Raw genomic sequence first — 18,131 nt, 5'->3', positions numbered from 1 at the left:
CTGTTGACACTCTTAAGAAGTTGGCAAGTGTAGAGGATTTTCTTCGTAGACTCTGAGGTTCACCCATATTCAGGAGGGAATGCATTACACTCAAAAGGTTCTCAGAGCATTTCTCATAAACTTTATCAGTGGAATTGTGTCTGATGGTGAGGGAGGCTACTTTTGAAAGACATGAGAAATGTCACTGGCTTTTGACACATTTAGGTTACGTAGCCTCAGCCTTTTTGTTTAGAACAAGGATATAGAGAAAAATAAACAGCTTGGTATGTTTTCTCGGCAGATTTAAGTGCTCACTTATTAGTGTTGTGTGTGTGTTTCCTCTTGTTGCAAACCAGCATGCCTTTTTAATCACTCAGCGTAATACAACACAACCGAGAACTGGCAGTTCTGCTTTTCATTACCGTACAGGCACTTGCCAGTAGACAGGTACAGTGACTCACTCCACAGAGTTGCACTGGTGTCTGTCACTTTTATACCTCCTCCCTGTCTCCACAGATGTGAGCATGTTGTCCATGCTGTAGGTAGGGTGACTCACTCGGCAGTACCACCTGGGTCAAATGAATAATGTGACCTTTGAGAAACTCCTCTGTGGAAAACACACTGATGAATTATGGCATTTTTCACAGTACAAAATTACTTAACCAAATCATGTCCAGTCTGGTGTAACTGACGCCAGCATGAAGAAAATGATTATTTGCTTTACAATGTGTCATCAATGAAGGATTCCAACAACATCAGATCTCTTTGCTGCAATGTCATGTGAAATAAACAAGTTTTGACTGTGGCTTTTGAGCTCAGCGTTTATTTCTTGATACAGATACAACAGAGTGACTAAAAACCACACCCAGACCTTATGTTCCCAGGAGTAGCCCAGCAAGCACTGACACCTGTAGCACACTCCAAATAAGATCAGGGTTGGCTATCATTCAGCATGCACTGTGTGGTCGCCACAACCCCTGCTAGATTAGATGGAATTTAGTTTAGCTTTATGACTGCAGAAAATAAAAGTGTGACCTAAATCTGGACAGACTTTGTTGTACCTCCTGAAAAACTAAATGGTGGGTTCTTTTGGTGCAGCAGCAGTATTTTGCCACTCAGTCCATTATTTGAACAGTACATGTCCCTCATCTAATCTCCCTGCATGTTTACTTTTCCCCCTTACTGCTAACAGGCTTATCTCTCTCATCGACACAGCCGGGGTTGTAATATGGCACTGCCTTCAGTTTTGTCTACTTCTGTTTTCCATTCTGAGGGGGTATTTTGCTGGGACAGTAAATCTCTTCAACTGAAATGTGCTTTTATTATATTTTAGGTAGACAGTGTCTTCTTAGAGCACATAATACTCAGTGGGGTGAAGTTGGCTTTGTGCTGCATGAACACCTTGCTGGTTAAAGCTTTGATGGTCTTGTCTAGTTTTAGTTTTACATTTCATTGTTTAGATTTTTATTTTTGTGTCTGCTTCCACCCAGTTTAAAACCCTTTCCCTGTTAAGTCTGTTGTTGCTGGTGTTAACCAGAAGTGGAAAAATAAACAAAACAAAACATTTTAAACCATATATTCCCAGTTTGCAGAAAGTTCATGTAACCGCACGGATGCTTAACACAACAGACAAGAGCAAACAGGATATCATTCAACATAAGACAAACCACTTCCTAATACCTGATATGACGGACACACCAAAAACAAACAAAAACGATAAATCAACCACCTAAATGTAACTTTAGATGTAACTTTAGGATCAAGGACAACGTTAAAGGTGTGGGCCTGTCATCATGAGTGTCTTCATCTTGAAAATAGCCTTTTCTACAGTATTTCACACCATTTTGTTGAGGGATGTGGGTATTATGTTTAATGAAATACCGACCAATCCAACCATTAAATCTAACCACTAAAGCCTATCCCAGCTGTCATTGAGCAAGAGGTGCGGTACGGGACAGGTCACTAGTCTATCTCAAGGCCAACAAGGACAGACAAGCATTCACACTCACGTTCACACCTACAGGCAATTTTAGAGTCACCAATTAACCTACGTGCATGTGTTTGGACTGTGGGAGGAAACTGGAGCAACTGCAGAAAACCCACACAGGTGCAGGGAGAACATACAAACTCCACATAGAAAGCCTGCAGACAGCAGCTGGATTCAAACCAGGGACCTTCTAGCTGTGAGGTGGCAGTGCTAACCACTGCACCACCATCCAGTTTGTGATGTCAAGGCTGGTTAAACAATAACTCACTTTCAAAGGATGGTTTTTTTCTTTCTTGTTAGAGAGGCCTGCATTACCATGAGGCTGCCAGTCAACAAGTGGAGATAATAGTAGTGCAGATAAACCCCCTGCAAAACTTCCTGTTTCTAGTCATTATGCAACGCTAAGTTAATTCCCTGCCGGTAGTACTCTAGTCTCATATTTACAGTACACGAGTGGAATGCACTCCCAGTATTGGAAATATGAGTACGTTTTATCGTTGGAGAATAGACTTATAGGCTCACTTATTTAGTTCTATATCAAGGTTGGCATCTGTACCTGCCGTTCTGTCACCTCTGGTATGTATCTCACATGTTGGTGCCGACACTGCCACACTTCACTGACATCACCTCTCGTCCACTGTTCCTCTAGCTGTGCTGTGTTGCATAATCGCAGCCGTTTGTTTTCCAGAGCATTGCATGCAAGTGCACACAGGACCAAAACACACGGGAGATGGCATTTCAGCCCTACCAGCACCTTTTCTACGCGTGCTGGCTACTCTGGCTGTGTTAAATACAGACCGCCGGGTAAGAGAGAGGTTACCAGAGCATGGCTGGACAGAACAGGTTTCAAGTGTGGCCTAATGTGTTTGTTTCAAATATGTAATTTTTGAAAATACAAACACACTTCAAGCAGAAAAAAAAACAAAGTTGCAACCAACAAACAGTGTCTGAAAACCTCTTTTGTACATTTCGTTTAGCGAACCCTTGTGTTCCTCTCTGAAACTGCTGATCACTCCAGCTTCATGTAGTGATTGGCCTGGTGTGCAGAGGAGAGAAAGTAGGCAGGTTCTGAACCACTTTAACACACTCTTATTTATTCTCACAAATACTTCCATCTTTTCATATACATGAGTATAAGATTGTTCTAATTTGCACTTTTATCACAATTTAAATGGTTACACTTCCACACTCTCTCTGAGTGTGAGTGTGGCAGAACAGCTATAAACACTTGCCTACACATTATACAAACAAGTTTGTTTCGAGCATATACCCGTTTTTATTCTATTGTGTTATGTATTCTATGTGCACTGTGTTCATAGCTGCTTTCAATCTCCCCCGTCATTGCTCAAACACAGGCTGATCCTGGGATTCTTGACATCCAGGACCACCCAGTCCCACTCATCATTTGTGGCTTACACGTTTTATTGTAATTTTATAGTTTAAGATACACATTTATTTCCTTTAACGCAAGCTCAGACAGATTGTTGGGTGAAAACACAAGAGAAAGTCAAAGCCACTTCATACTGTACATTTTGCTCATTTGTAACCCCAGCAGAATAAAAGCAGATGGGAAAGCGGAGGAACATAAGTAGGAACAACAGTGGTTCTGAGCACACAGGCGTATGTGTCTGTAAAGCAGTGTGATGCTGCCTGAAAGCAAGGAGGAAGGAGGTCTGTAGCAGAGTGACTAGTGTGTGTGTGTGTGTGTGTGTGTGTGTGTGTGTCTGAAGAGGTACCGTCAATGGAGACGTGGAGTGTGACTCATCTGACTGAGACGTCAGTGCTCCGTCATCAGTCGTCTGCAGCAGTTGTATCAAAGAGACACATGCACACACATACATATCAGTAGACTTATATATTCCACAAAGTTAATGATGGCAGAATGGGAGATTCAAAATCACAATCAGATGTTCAGCTTTTGGGATTAGATCTCATTATAAATGAAACAATCTCAGTTGTCTGACTGCACTGATGGGATTAGTTGTATTGCTGTAATGTTTCATAGTTTTGCTCCAATGGTAAAAGAAAAACAAGTGAGTTCATATATTGGAAAGTGGGTCTTCACCTATGCAAAAAGACCACTGATAATAAGAACAAAAACCTTTCTTGCATCTCTGCTCCTAGTGATGAGATTGATCGTGCCATTGACTTTGGCTCTGGTCAATTTAAATTAAGCCCTTCATTTTAAGAAATGTGGCTCTTTAACTTGCGAAACATGCTTCAGGTCTCAGAGACTAAAGGCTTGTGCCAGGGGCCCTGCTACATTTGCTTAACTCAGCCAGCAGATGCAGCAGCCTGCTGCTGCTGACAACCTGACTAATAAGTTAGGAGTTCAGTGTGCTGCTATTGATTCACAGGCTGCACAGGGAGGCAGAGCTGGCTGCTGTTAAAAAGAAGCTGGATCTCTATTGGTTAGATTGCAGAGTCACAGAGGCAGTCATCTGTCTCCTGGACAGCGATATGACAGGGGGGTGACAGTGAATAATAACAGCACTTGTTTAGTTCTATGTGCACACACTGCACAACCTTAGAACAGTCATTATATATACATTATGTGCTTCAAATATGTCAAACAGTAAGGTGCAGCTGTTTAGTTGCACATGAATGGCTGCTTTACATCTCATTTAATAATCAGTGAGGGAGCACAGTCCCTGCTGACTGTTTGTTGTGCGCTCAATTTGCAAAATGATATTCAGAAACTGTGACATTTTCTTGGTTGAAGTTATCTGGCTTCAGCACATGCACATGTGACAGGTCGGACTTATAAGGCAAATTAACTTCTGATCAGTATCTCTAGTATCTCTTTATGACATTTATTCCCCTACCAGGAAACAATGAGCATGTTGTGGTCACAATCACAGAGGGAGGCAAACAGCAACCCAGCTGAATGATAATTAATGTCTCACTCACATATTTTGCCAAAATGACACTTTATGGAAAAAATACATCTTTGATCTGAATGCATGTCAAATTGTTCAGCTAAACAGAAAGCATAAAATACTCCTTCACGATGTATAACAGTAATGGAAGAGGAGGACTTTCATCTTTCAAAGAGCGTGATTTTTTTGGCTCCTCGCTTAGAATTTGTTGTAACTTAGAAAGCTTTGAACTTCAAAAGTGAAATTCAAAACTGGCAGAGATTCGTTTTATATAATCAGTAGACAAAACGTCTGTGAAAAGAAAGCATCGAGCTGTCATTGCTGTTCAACAACAGCTTTACCTTTGCCTTTACCTCTGAGGGAACCCACTGAAACTGAACCAAACTCCCTGGGGCTGCATGAGAAATGACCACTTGACTGCACCACGCACACCTGAGAGATTGCTTATATATTTAGGGTCATTCCTGGGGTAAAATATCTTCCACAGATGTTGATATATGGGCTAAGATAATGACCTCAGGTGAGAAATGTCTGTGTAAAACACAGTGCTCTCATGGACCTTAACAAAGACCAAAAGCTTTGAAATTTTTTTTTTTGTGTGTGTGGAATATTTCATCTATATACTGCCACACATCCCAGCACAAGCCTGCGAGAGATTTCAGATTATTGCATAAGATAGAAAGTCAAAGTTGTCCTGTTCAATTGAGAGTCAAAATAAAGGTGTTGTTTTGTTAAAAAGCTGTGACTCATTTATTGCACAGAGGTGGAGTTCACGGCTGATAATATTATAAAGCAATAAAGTAACGCTTACATTTATAAATTTGATTTGACATGAAAAATAATTCAATAAAAATAAGTTTGATGTGAGGGAGAAACATCATGCAACACACTTTGTATGCCATTTATTATAGAGCATGTGCAGAGTGGTGCTAGGTTGGATTCTTTTAGGCTCCATGAAGTGACTGTATGCATATTTTAGCTGCTTCTTGACACGTTTAGCTCAGTGTTTTGGATCAGTACCTGCACGTGGATGTGTGGTCTAGTCCCAAAGTTCTGCTTCTACGTCATGTTTTAAGTGACACAAAGATGAAGTCAACAAATGGATATTGAAAATGGTTTAACAGTAAGCAAGGTAGAGATGCCCTCCTCTTTCTTTTCCCTTTTCATTGTTTAAATTCTCAGACGTTTTTGTTTTATTTTCTCACCTACCTCAAAACACACACCCCCACTAACTCCTGTACTGGAGTAAGGCAGGGCTCTTTTTGTCCCACTAGTAGGAGGACTATGCTGTCAGTGTGTGGTGAATTGTTAATACCTCAGTCATAACAACTTGATAAGTCATTGATACATCAGGACCCTGTTTCTAGGTTATTTGTTGAGTTATTGTGCCTGTTAATGAATCTCGTTATGCAACCAAAGGGTTACTTTTGGGCGACTCCAACAATGCCTGCTCGTCTGTTACCTCATGAGCTATGTAATGTGATCACTTGGAGCTGTGTTTGTTTTTGACGAAGATATTGTGTGTGGCATTAAATTGAAATATGATATACTTTCTAATGCCACAAACACCTTGTCTAGAGCACGTTACTCGATAAATATTTACAGCCGTGGAAACATATCATTTAATGATGAGGTTCATGAATTCGTATTTTTGCAGTTCCTTTGTTCAATTGGTAATACTGTGTGTGTCAAATAAGTGAGGTGTAGCTTTATTGAGTCTGTTCTACTGATTAACATTTCGGTTGGAGGATAATGCATTAAGAAATGTACTTTGGAAAAGAGACAAACAGCAGGCATATATCGATATAAACTGTGTCGATTTTCAACTACTGTATCTTTAAGTATTCGATTGTTTAACATGGAGGTAAAAGTACTGTTTGTCTCAACAATTGTGTATTGTTGAGACACAATGTCAAAACAAAAAACTTTTTAAAGATAACACTACATTGTACCTTTTTAATAATGTTTGCACACTTTTTTCAGTATTTACATCTTCATGCTGGTACTGGTACTCCTTCCTACCGTAGATGGCTCGGGTAGGTACTGTACTTTCTCTAACTGGTTTATCAAAGTTGTATAAGCAAATGATCCTCACAAGTTACTCCAAAATGGTCAAGCTACACATCCTTGCTAATAAACGCCACTATATGCTCTGCAGGTACCCTGGGGCTGAGATTGGATTCATTTTAACAGGCTCAGGAAATCTGTTGTAGATTATATGGGGACGTTTGAGGAGCTAAAGAGCCAAGATGTACGCAGTAGCTCCCCTTGATCCCTCTGAGCACAGTTTCATGGGCTCATAGCTGCAGGAAGAAAACAAAAATGAGAGGAAAGCACATGTGAAGGCAGCAGCTGAAAGGCCTTACACTGTTAGTTTCTAGATCTCTGACCGTAATAGGAGGCTGTTTTACTGCAAATTAACTAGTGTGGCAGCAGGCGAGGAAAAACAGCTGTGACGTCTCACCAATGCCAGGATTAAAGATAAGCTCCTTTGCTCGGCCGTATTGGTGCCATGTGTCCATCCAAGAGTCAAAACAGACCTTACAGTGAGCGACTGCTGCAGTAGACCTGTTTTCACTGCTGTAAAAAAAGTAAACAGGTTCATAAATAAATAAATCCTCCTGGATTTTGTATTATCATAAAAGCTGCACACCACATTTATTACGGTATATTAGAGCACTGTCTGAAGTTGTAACCATAGAAACCAGTGTGAGGTACGTTGCCGGCCTTTCCATCATTTAAAATGGAGCACATGACGTCAAAGTGACCACTGTTTTCCCTCTGAAGGAGTTCTTCCTTTCATTCATAGCGGCAAGGGGTCGGGATGACAGATAACAGGGTGAGTCAGCGGCCATATCGTACACCTTAATGAGGAAGTTTGCCAAGCCGTCACACATGAATCACATTCATCTGAAATGAATGCACAACTTCCCATGACACAAAAAGGAAAAGCTAGTAAAGCTTATCACACTAATCACTGAGTGGACATGTTTTGTTTAGTGTTGCAATACCAGAAATGAAACTATGTAGCATGAACGTCAGACAATAACGACACATCTGGTTTAGAAACGGTGAGTGTCCTCGTTAAAGGTAAATTAGACATTTGTTTACTTCCTGTGGTGTAGTTTGCTGTTTTTTATTGAACATTGTGGTTATAGAAGGTCACAGTGACATTTAGATGTAGATTCCTGTGAAGAGTCTTTAAACATTATTTTTTTTTGTAGAAAAACCTTCAACGTGTTGTATTCAGTTACTTTTTAGGTTTAAGTGTCAGACTTGAAAATAGGTTTGGTGGTCATGTACAACTGCTTGCTGCAGTTGGAAAACACTTTGTAGGCAATAATATGAATCAGTGTCACCTTAATATAAAAATTAAAGAAAATGGTGATAAAAATGGAAGATATAGACGCAGCTGTAGCCATATGCATTTGGGAAGTTTTGGGGCAATCAAAATTGCTTTCTTGACAGGGAAATTAGAAGAAGGAGACATCTCTCAAGCCTATGTGACAGTGACGATTCGAGTCTGTGAAGAAAAAGTCTGTCATGTAGGTCTTTTATACTTTCTGCTGAGCAGCCACGAACAGTTCCAGCTATGAAAGGACAGTTTAATTCCAGTTTGATTACTAAAATGTGTTGTTCACAGTTTTCTATATGTTAAATGTTACTTTAACTGTTTTCAATGGTGGCACTAATACAAATACTGTCCTCTAGGTTCTGTTGACAGAAGAACTGTTTAGCAGTTCTTGAAAATTGTATTAGTGCGCAGTGAGGATTACGTATGTTTATTGTAGCATCTTCAGAATCTGTTTAGTTTTTTGCTGATGAGAATTTTCCACTTAAATTGATGTATCACATCTGGCAGGAAGCAGCTTGTAGCTTGCATAGCATGTAAAATAGGTCCAACCAACCCTTTAAACCATAAACCATGTTTTTCTACTACAGTTTGTGTGGGTTATGTACAAAATTGTGAGTTTGTTGGAAGAGGTGCTAGTAGCTAGATTTTATTTATTTATTTATTTATTTTTACCATTGGGAATAGTCAGTTTCTGGTGTTTATGCTAACCTAACCATCTTTGGATCATATTTTACCAGGCATCTCAGTGATATAATCCTCATCTAACTCTTGAAGAGAAAGCAAATAAGCAAAATCTCAAAAAAAGGAAGGATTAACCATAGTTGAATGAGTTAATGAAAAATCACCATGATAATAAAGGAAGGTAAACCAAGCAGAATTACACCAGTGGACACAGATCTGTAAAACACGTATTTCTATAATTTTTAATACAAACTTTTTGTCACAATATACCATAACTTTTACTAAAAATACTAGAAAAGCTAATTGACAGTGTGTTATCTATGGTTGCCTTGGCAACCTGCAGCAAACACAAGAAATGTGAGTAGGGGAGTTGGTGTACGTGGGACCAGTGTGGCTCCTGCCTCTGTCCCCAGTGCTGTCAGAGCTGCTGCCTCAGCAAACATCTCATATCTTTAACCTTCATCTCAGCTCAGGTCTCTATTAGGCCTCAGGCTGCTGAAGACCCTGCTGCAGCTCAAAGGGCCTCTCTCTGTCTCCTCACACTGAACTTTACTCTAGTTTGGGTCAGGGGACAACTGGGTCAGCAGGGTCAAATCTTTTTAAAATGGTTTGAAACTGAGGAAATATTACCACTTATTTTAGTGTCAAACTACAACAGCAACTTTCCCCATGACACTGTGGGCACATACAGGACCTGCATGGATGTTTGTTTGCCTCTGCATAAAGAAAGTTTACAGAGCATAAACCTGAGAATGGACGATAAACTCTTACCATCCTGAAGGTCCTTCAGTAGCATTTTGGTTTTGCTTTGACTTTTTTTCTTGACAAATGGCCAGTACAATCATGTTTGTGTCTCCTGTAGAAGAGTATAAAGAGGCTGACACAGGCAGCAGGAAGCCCAGCACTGCAGCTCAGGTTTAGGACGTGGACCTGGACTTAAGTTTTACTGGGATCTTTCCAGAGGGACCTCTCCCTGCTGACGTGCCTGTGCTTCCTGTTTGCACAAATAAGACCCTGGGGGCTCATTGGCTGAGCTCAGCGTAGCAGCACACTGCTGTGGTGCTAATCCGCAGTGACCCACATGACAGCGTAAACCGTAAAGATCTGTCACCGCCCTGCGTTCTCAGATTACACTCGACAGCTTTCCAGTCATGCTGACTTTGGTTAATGCTCGTGATGGTAACAATAGAAGCTCAGAGATGAATGTAGCTGGTAACTGTCTATATTACTGATACCTATAGTTTACCAACACTGTGCATCATGTAGCATATTTGAACAGTTAGCACTGAAGCAACTGGTCCTTTATTTAATGACAAGTGACTCATCACCTCTCATCCTAAGTGTCCCATCTGTGAGTCATGATTAGCAGTGGGTGTGTTCCCTCTCTATGATAAAATCAATATATAATAACATGATGAGTAAGGAGCTTTGCTGTGGAGTAATTTGCAAACCAAACTCTGTTCGACTCACAATTCTGGCGTCTGTTTGTGCCAACTGTATTGTGCAACGTAATATTTTTCCTTCCGGTTTTCAGTGATGCTCCCAGTAAATCTATATAACATGATGCCTAGGTGATGATATACATCATTACAAAGACAGTTTTTCTTATGTGAATTTGTACTTTCTGTATACATATTGTACATATACATCTAGTATGAAGTAGAACACACATCTGCTTTAGATAAGATGGTGATGGTGGTCAATAAATGTGTGTAAATGTATGCATTATTACTGTATATATGTCCATAGAAAAAATATGCATATATAGTATTAAACATGTTTACATAGAGTAGTTTACTTGTGCATTTTCCTGATACTATTTTTGCTTTTTCTTAAAGCTACAATATGCAACTTTTGGGAATCAAGCTAGTTGTAGCACAAGACTCAAAGCCAATTCACCTAGGGCCTGAAACATTGACGCTGCGTCAAAGTCTTTGGCTTTCATTGGAATGTGCAAGATATTTTTCGCATCTGCATGTGAATCACAAGGTTTGAGCTTCTCTGATTGGTCAGAAAGTTGAGCCTCACTTAAGAACCTTTAGAAGCGAATATCTCTGCACTGCCACCTGTGTCACAGTAGGCCTCAACAGCACTTAGCTCCACATAATAAGCTATAGAGCATCTCTCTGATAAAAAATATTTTAAAATGGCAAAGTATCAAAAAACATCACACATGACTGAGTAGTCAGTATTTGGGGCACAATCTGTAAGTGGTGACATATAGTAGTAATACGCTAGTATGATTCCAAGTCAGTTTAAATAAAAAATGACCCACATATCATATGTGTCTGCACTGTGTGTGGGTGTGTTAGTATTCCTTCTTTAAGAGATTTCTTTAGCTGTGGGTTTTAGAGCTGGATTCATTGATGTCAGTTAAATCTCAGGCTGGAGATCACAGTACACACTGTATGTTATTGTTATATTCTGTACACCGTTATGTAAGGTACAACCTGCTGATTATTGTGTAATATTTTCAGATAAGAATACAGCTACAGTATGTTCATACAGGGTACACACTGTGCAGCAAATCATTTCATAATGGTGTCCCATTCTTAGTTCGCCATCAAAATGTGTGACTTTAGCAGGAGAAAGATTCAGTCTCTCAGGCTCAAATGCATGAGGCCTATTTCAGAAACAACTCAAGCCATGTGCTGTATGTTCTTCATGAATGAATCAACTGTCCTCTTCGCTGCTGCTCTTAAACGCCTGTTACACAACTCAGCTGACAAGCCCCTGAGTGTTTTTTTTTATATGCAGTTCAAAGAAAAAACAAGTTGACGGGACAAAGTGCTTCTCTAAAAATACATTCAGATCAACTTCAAAAAGACCTGCATCGACTTATTCACGGGCCTCACTGATGACGCCCCTGAGCGCTACTTCCTCCAGTGGTTGGTGCATGGATCCAGCTCAGGTTTCTGAGGCCTTAGCTCTGCTGCTGGTTTCGCACTCCTGTACGCGCTGTTACGGCCGATGAGTGGTCTCCGGGGACGAAAGAAGTGGCGAAAGGGTAATCTGATCCAACCTGCTGACACATCCTCACAGTAACTGGGGATACAACTAATTGTGTTAGACTAACATTAATTGTGTCATTGACACAACCAGTGTGAATAATTCATGACCTGACACGACTCCCAGTATTATCACTTTGCAGGCAACAGTCACTGGGTGGAGTCTGCGGGAAGCGCTACTTCCTTCTGTCTGACTTTATTGTATTGAGTTCAGGAAGCTGTTTGAAGATAACAGGAGTCACTTTATTTAGTAGTGATCAGCGTTTTACTTTGTTAAACAAATGACATGTGCGATGAAAGGTCAAACATACTTGGCTCAAACTGCTTTCTTTATTTTTCAGTCATCTTTATTTAAAATCCAGCTTTTCTAAGTGTAATCAATTTGTATTTTGTCCCTCACACACCTTTGGAATCAGAGCGTCCACAACCCAACTCAAAATAGATCATTGTGCAACAGTGTGGTCGCAGGGGCCAAATGATTGAAAACCAAATTGACCTTCCTTTGACTGACCCTTGAGTAAACTGAAGCCATCAACAGCTCACGGGGTCATTCCAGTTTCAAATACTCGTCTGCTTAAATACCCTAGAGTCACTCAGACTTCTTTAAATGTGTTGCTTTTAAGATGTGGGAGCTGGTGGACACAGTGAAATTTGATCCGTACAGAGAGCAGCTGCCAAAGCTTGTAAAGAAAACCACACATATATCATCAAAAACATTTATCTCCAGTCTGCACTGTGTGTTCTGATAACACAGGTTTTTGTACTTGTTTTCCTGAACACTGCGATTGTGTGTCTACATACATTTTTTTTAATCAATCTAATTGATTCATATTTGCCGAAATATAAGGCACAGAAATTCCGAATCAAACCCTTTTTCATAGCATTTTTCTAGAAGTGAATGAAAAGTTTGCATCTTTTTGATGTGTCCTCAATAAAATATAAAGAAGGGAAAATCTGTATCTGCACTTTAAATAAAGTGTTTTTATGGGTGTATTTTTTTTTTATCCACATCAAAGGTCTAAGGACAGAGAGTGTCATCTCCTGTACAGACTGTACCTTGAGGAAAATGTGTTATATTGTGCTATGGAAACAAAGCTAATTTAGTGTGTTTGGATGGATGTTTGTAGAACAGGAGCACAGTGCGAAGAGCGACACATTGAGCACTTTGAGTTTGTGCGTCACAGAACGTTTGCTGCTAGTGATTGATTATGTCAGTGCTTGAGTCCAAGATTAAGTAAACCATGCTCATATCACTGCCATTGTGGAACCAGGGAGGAAAAAAGCACAAACATGTGACTTGCTGTCAAAGTTGTTGATCCTTATTGTTGTTTGGTTGAATTTGGGTTTTGATGTGGACTTATGATAGTTTCTGATGTCTTCCATCCAACCACTGGTTCTGTGTTTCCGACCGTATAAAGTCCGTACACTGTATACTGAACATGACTATCAAATGTGTCTGTGCTGCTGGGCTTTAGGTTTGCTGTGCATTGGTTGAAATAATCTTTATATTTGTTTTCTTAGGTGGATTTTGAAAGAAACCTAAGTGAAAGAGTACGCTCCCTGTGATAGTATTGATTATGTCTTTGTTTGTTTATGTGCAGGGAGCCTGATATTCCAGCCTGGGCCCCTTTGCTCTATCAACTGCAGCTTCTGGACATAAGAGAGAAACCAGACCTGTTAACTCTTCCCATCGCAGACCGCATCCGCATCGGAAACCAGAAACGAGAGCGAGGGAATTTTCACTTCCAGAGGGAGGAGTATAGCAAGGCTGCCAGAGCCTATTGTATGGGTCTGGATGTACTCACCACAAGCAGCAGAGGTAACTCAGCATCAAAACATGAATTTATTTATAGAAAATATTTCCACATGTCGGCTACACAAAAACACATCACAGATAAAAGTATGAGTGGACATGCATACACAACTCAGGCACAACAAACATGAAACACGGCATTTGACAGAAACTTCAGACGCAGCGTGTCCACATATTTCTCCGCCCACACTGACAGTGTGGCAGTTCGGCGTTCTCCCTCTGTCTGCTACCACATTAATGACACCATTATGATGCAGAGCCACAAACATCTGAACCGAGGGCCTTGATAAATGCTTTTGCTTAATTCTTTTGAATAATCAAAGCTAATCAACTTTCATATTATTTCCACTTTCCTAATCATTTTAATTGATGAGACAGTGTGGCCGTGAGACGCAAATGTCACTGAACAAGTTGGTGAAGAGAAAAGCATGAACTGCTTTATAATGTATCAATGATAGTGGAGCAGTGAGTGAACTCACCGTGGCGCTGAAGAGGGGAGTTTATCAGGGCATCGAGGTCATGGAATTAGTGGATGAGAAGGCGAGCAGAGAAATAATAATGAAGCAGCAACATCTTCACTCTTTTTGGGTCATTTTGGTTCGACCAGGCATATTTTCAATTCATGACATGTGGAGATTTTCAATTAATCCTCTCAATTTAGTGGTGACTGTGCAACTAAACATGCCTTCAAGCAAAAATACAAACAATAACACTTGATTTAGGATTTTTAATTTACAGCACGTACATTTATGAAGAGGATGTATTAGGGTTTAAAATCATTTTCACATATGAGAATGTTGGATTGTTTAACTCACTCATCATACCTTAGGTCTTTCAGATGCCTTTATCATATTTATAGGGGTTTATCAGTAATAGTCAAAAAGAAATATTCATCGTCTTCTAATTAGCTTTTCCAACATGAGGTTGATAATTTCAGAAATATGATCTGCATTTTATTCTTGCACTGCTACCTTATTGGTACCCAAAGCTCTTTACATTTGCTTCTCATTTTCCAATTCACACTCACCGATTACAGCAGCTGCCATTTAGGGTGCTGGCCTGACCCACCGGGATAAAGAACTTGGGGTTCTTTATGTTGTTTTTGGTGTTTTTGCTTATAAAGCTACTTATGACCAGTCAGCGAGTTTCAGCGTTTTCAACTTGATTACACTATAAAAAATTTTCCTATTATTGATTTAAAGATTTACATCTAATTGACACCTCACACCATCAATTATGATGGTGAAATTGTAAATATGGGACCTTCTGCATGACAACCCTACCCATTGAGTCACCGGTCCCGCCCCCCAGCATAAACAGACTATAGTCCACCAATGTATTTGAAAATATAAAGTCAAATAAAAAAAAAAAAGTGCATCTATGCAGTGCTGCCAATATTTATTACCCATCATGCTCAGGTCCAAGAGAAAGAAAAATCCCTTCTCAACAAGTGCTCATTACTTGGATCACTGCTACTGTATATTCAGCTGGACGTGTTTGGGTCTAATGATAAAACCATTTACTTGTTAAAGCAGGGACCTGCAGTACAATATCCAGCTGAGTAAAGAGAAAGAACACAAACTCTGCTTATGACAATGGACAATGAGACTTTCTGATTAAATGTAATATCAAGTAGCTTTTCTATATTCTGCTTAATGTTTGAGTATGTTTTCAAGATTAGCGAATGCATCTCTGTCAGACCAACAGCAAAAAAACTGATGTTTGTGTTAAATGCTCCCAGTAGTAAAAGAGTGATCGGCTGTGTGGCTCTGTCTTTGTACAGACGGTAGCGATGGCACTGTGGAAGAAGAGGTAGAGGAAGTGCGGGACTATCGAGTGAAGTGTTTGAACAACCTGGCCACCACTCAGCTCAAGCTGGAACAAAATGACGAGGCGCTACACTCGAGCCGGGAGGTTCTGGCCGTTGACCCAAACAATGTCAAGGCCCTTTTCAGGATGGGGAAGGTCTGGACCCCTTCTGTTGTATCATAACTGAGAGGCAACACAGAGCATCTCATTTGATCTTTATCAACCAATAAATCCTTATTGCAGGGAAGCTTACTGGAAAGTGGCAGAATTTGTTTAATATGAGATTAGAGTTTAATTATCTAAGGAAAAAAACGATATTGCTATCTGTTCTCTGCTTGCTTTCATCTGTGGGTTTTCTCAACTCTTTCAGCTCCTGTCAGACAAGGGTGAATACAAAGAGGCGATGGAGGTGCTAAAAAAGGCCTTGAAACTGGAGCCGGCCACCAAGGTGAGATTATCTGAGAGCGGATCTATACCGTCTCTGCACTTCTTCCAAGCCTACCTGTGAATTTGATCCACCTCTGACGCACAAAGGAAAGTTAGGACTCTATTATTATTGGCACCATCCAATCTGCTAATAAAAAGGGGATAACCACCTAATTTTCTCTTTTTAAACCAAGAAACTTCTAAAATATGTCGATAATGTAGGTTAACATCAAATGCAACATGTAAACAGAGATAAAGGAATATATATGCTTAGGTTTACATCTACACTTCATGCAGTTATTTGGACACTAACAGCAAACCCAAAAAGCAGTGTGTTTGAAAATGTAAAAGGTTTTTCTGTGTTTGTTGAATAACTGCATTTCAGTATGTATGCAGTGGCTACTTCAAATGGATTATATGTCCTTTTAACATCAAAACAAGACAAGCCTAAAGTGTCATGGCAGATTTTTGATCATACACAAGGATGGCATTAGAATTCAACAAATCACAAGAGAGTTGTTTTCTTTTTTTTTTTTTAAACCACTTAAAGGCAAAGTTGTTCACACATCAGCCTGGAGGAAAAAAAACATCTCCGTGAACTGCTTTCTGTACCTCTGTAGGCCTGTTCTGTCTTGTTTGTGTGGTTTGTTTAATCTGCCAAATCCTCCATTGTGGATCTGGCAAACTGCACATCTGGCAGTCAACAGATGTGACCACACTGTTCAGCGTTGTCCAGCAAACTTGGTAAAAATAGCACCTGCTTGGGCTAAATATTGTCACTTTGAAGCTCTGTTTATTCAAAGGCATACAGTGAAGGAAAAGAGAGAGTGAGTCATCCTTTGCAGCTAAAATCGACTCGATGCTGTATAATTAAGAAAAATACTCAGGGAACAATATTCTCAATTTCTGGCCATTGTTTTAGTTCAGGGGCTTGATGCACCTCAGGCTGGGTTTGGATTAGAAAGTGTTAGAAGTGCATTTCCATCAGCTGTTTACAACGCACTGCTGCCAGAAATGCAATGACCTGACCTATAGGGCAAACTGCCACAATCTCAAATATGTCTGGTCTTGTCTAGACAAAACGAAAATATCTGCTGCTTTGGTAATTATACCCTTGTCTCAGTGCTGGATAAAGTGCTTTGGTGAAACCTGATTTAGCTGCTCTGTGAGAAAGTGATTGTACTGTAGTCTTTGGATGATCCCAAAAAACTGAACATTTTGGAATAAAATGCAAGAAGAGAAGCTTGCATGTAATATTTTGTTTTAATGCATTTAATGAACATTAAAACAAATCTCCACTGATTATCCTTATAGCATCTTGAAAAACAAAACTTATGCTTATCTGAATTCTGCATTTTAAAAAGGTAAAATTATAATTTAACATTTGTTGAATTGATTGAATTTCTGGCATTACGCATAAGGATTTCGTTTGTTTCAGACCTCTGCTCTCACCTGCTGGATGTTTTAAAAATTGCAACTTCACTTTTTCCTAAAATAATAAAAAAGGTCTCTTTACAGAAAAGATTATTAATTTTTTTTAATGTTTTTTTATTAGGCGATCCATGTTGAATTGTCTAAACTTGTGAAAAGGCAGTCGGCTGGGAAAGATGGCCAGGAATGGAAAGCCAAACCTGCAGAGATACTTGGAGACAATATCACACCATTTCTGATTCCTCCTAAGAAGAAACAATATGTAAGCTGAAATAGAATTATTGCCATTTATTTTATTGTGACACTTTTTTCTTTTTTAACACGCCTACTGTGTCTGTTGTTTTTTAAAGGGTATTTCCTGGAAGTTTATACTTGGAGCTCTGGTGGTGGCCTTGGGCAGCTTATTGACGTCAACGATTTTGACTGCAAGAAACTAAAATTCCTCATTCCAAAGTCTAAAGAAGCAGTGTTTGGTCTCCAGTTGTCTTTAGTCAAGTGTGTGGAAATGAGAAATGTATGTATTGCAGCAGCATTGGAGCTTGAACTTGTGAGTGTCATATGGTAGAAAAATATCTCAGTGTAAGGTTGGCAGTATTTCATGAAAATGAGGATAGTGCAGTATCAGGTGGATTTATAATACCGGCAGGAATTTCTGCTAATCGATAGGACAGGAGTTGCTAACAGTCATCTTTCCAGTTAAGTCTGTTTTATTTGGCAAAGGGAATAAATTTCTTTTGTCATAAAAAAAAAAAAAAAAAAGTCC

The 18,131-nt window shown here is 39.7% G+C and overlaps 1 protein-coding gene across 4 annotated transcripts in view; it reads left to right on the top strand.

Moving 5' to 3' along the window:
- fkbp16 (FKBP prolyl isomerase 16) overlaps positions 1-18,131 on the top strand; it is a 27,087-nt gene extending 8,956 nt beyond the window's left edge. For all 4 annotated transcript variants that reach the window (XM_067500790.1, XM_067500788.1, XM_067500789.1 and 1 more), the window contains 5 exons: positions 13,491-13,708; positions 15,486-15,667; positions 15,882-15,959; positions 17,493-17,630; positions 17,719-18,131. In XM_067500790.1, coding sequence (XP_067356891.1) covers positions 13,491-13,708; positions 15,486-15,667; positions 15,882-15,959; positions 17,493-17,630; positions 17,719-17,805 — 703 coding nt within the window. In that variant the 3' untranslated portion in view covers positions 17,806-18,131. The remainder of the gene's footprint in view (positions 1-13,490; positions 13,709-15,485; positions 15,668-15,881; positions 15,960-17,492; positions 17,631-17,718) is intronic.

The sequence above is a fragment of the Channa argus genome, chromosome 4 (genome assembly GCF_033026475.1).
Source record: "Channa argus isolate prfri chromosome 4, Channa argus male v1.0, whole genome shotgun sequence".
NCBI classification, from domain to species: domain Eukaryota; kingdom Metazoa; phylum Chordata; class Actinopteri; order Anabantiformes; family Channidae; genus Channa; species Channa argus.
This window is presented reverse-complemented; position numbering and strand designations above follow the sequence as displayed.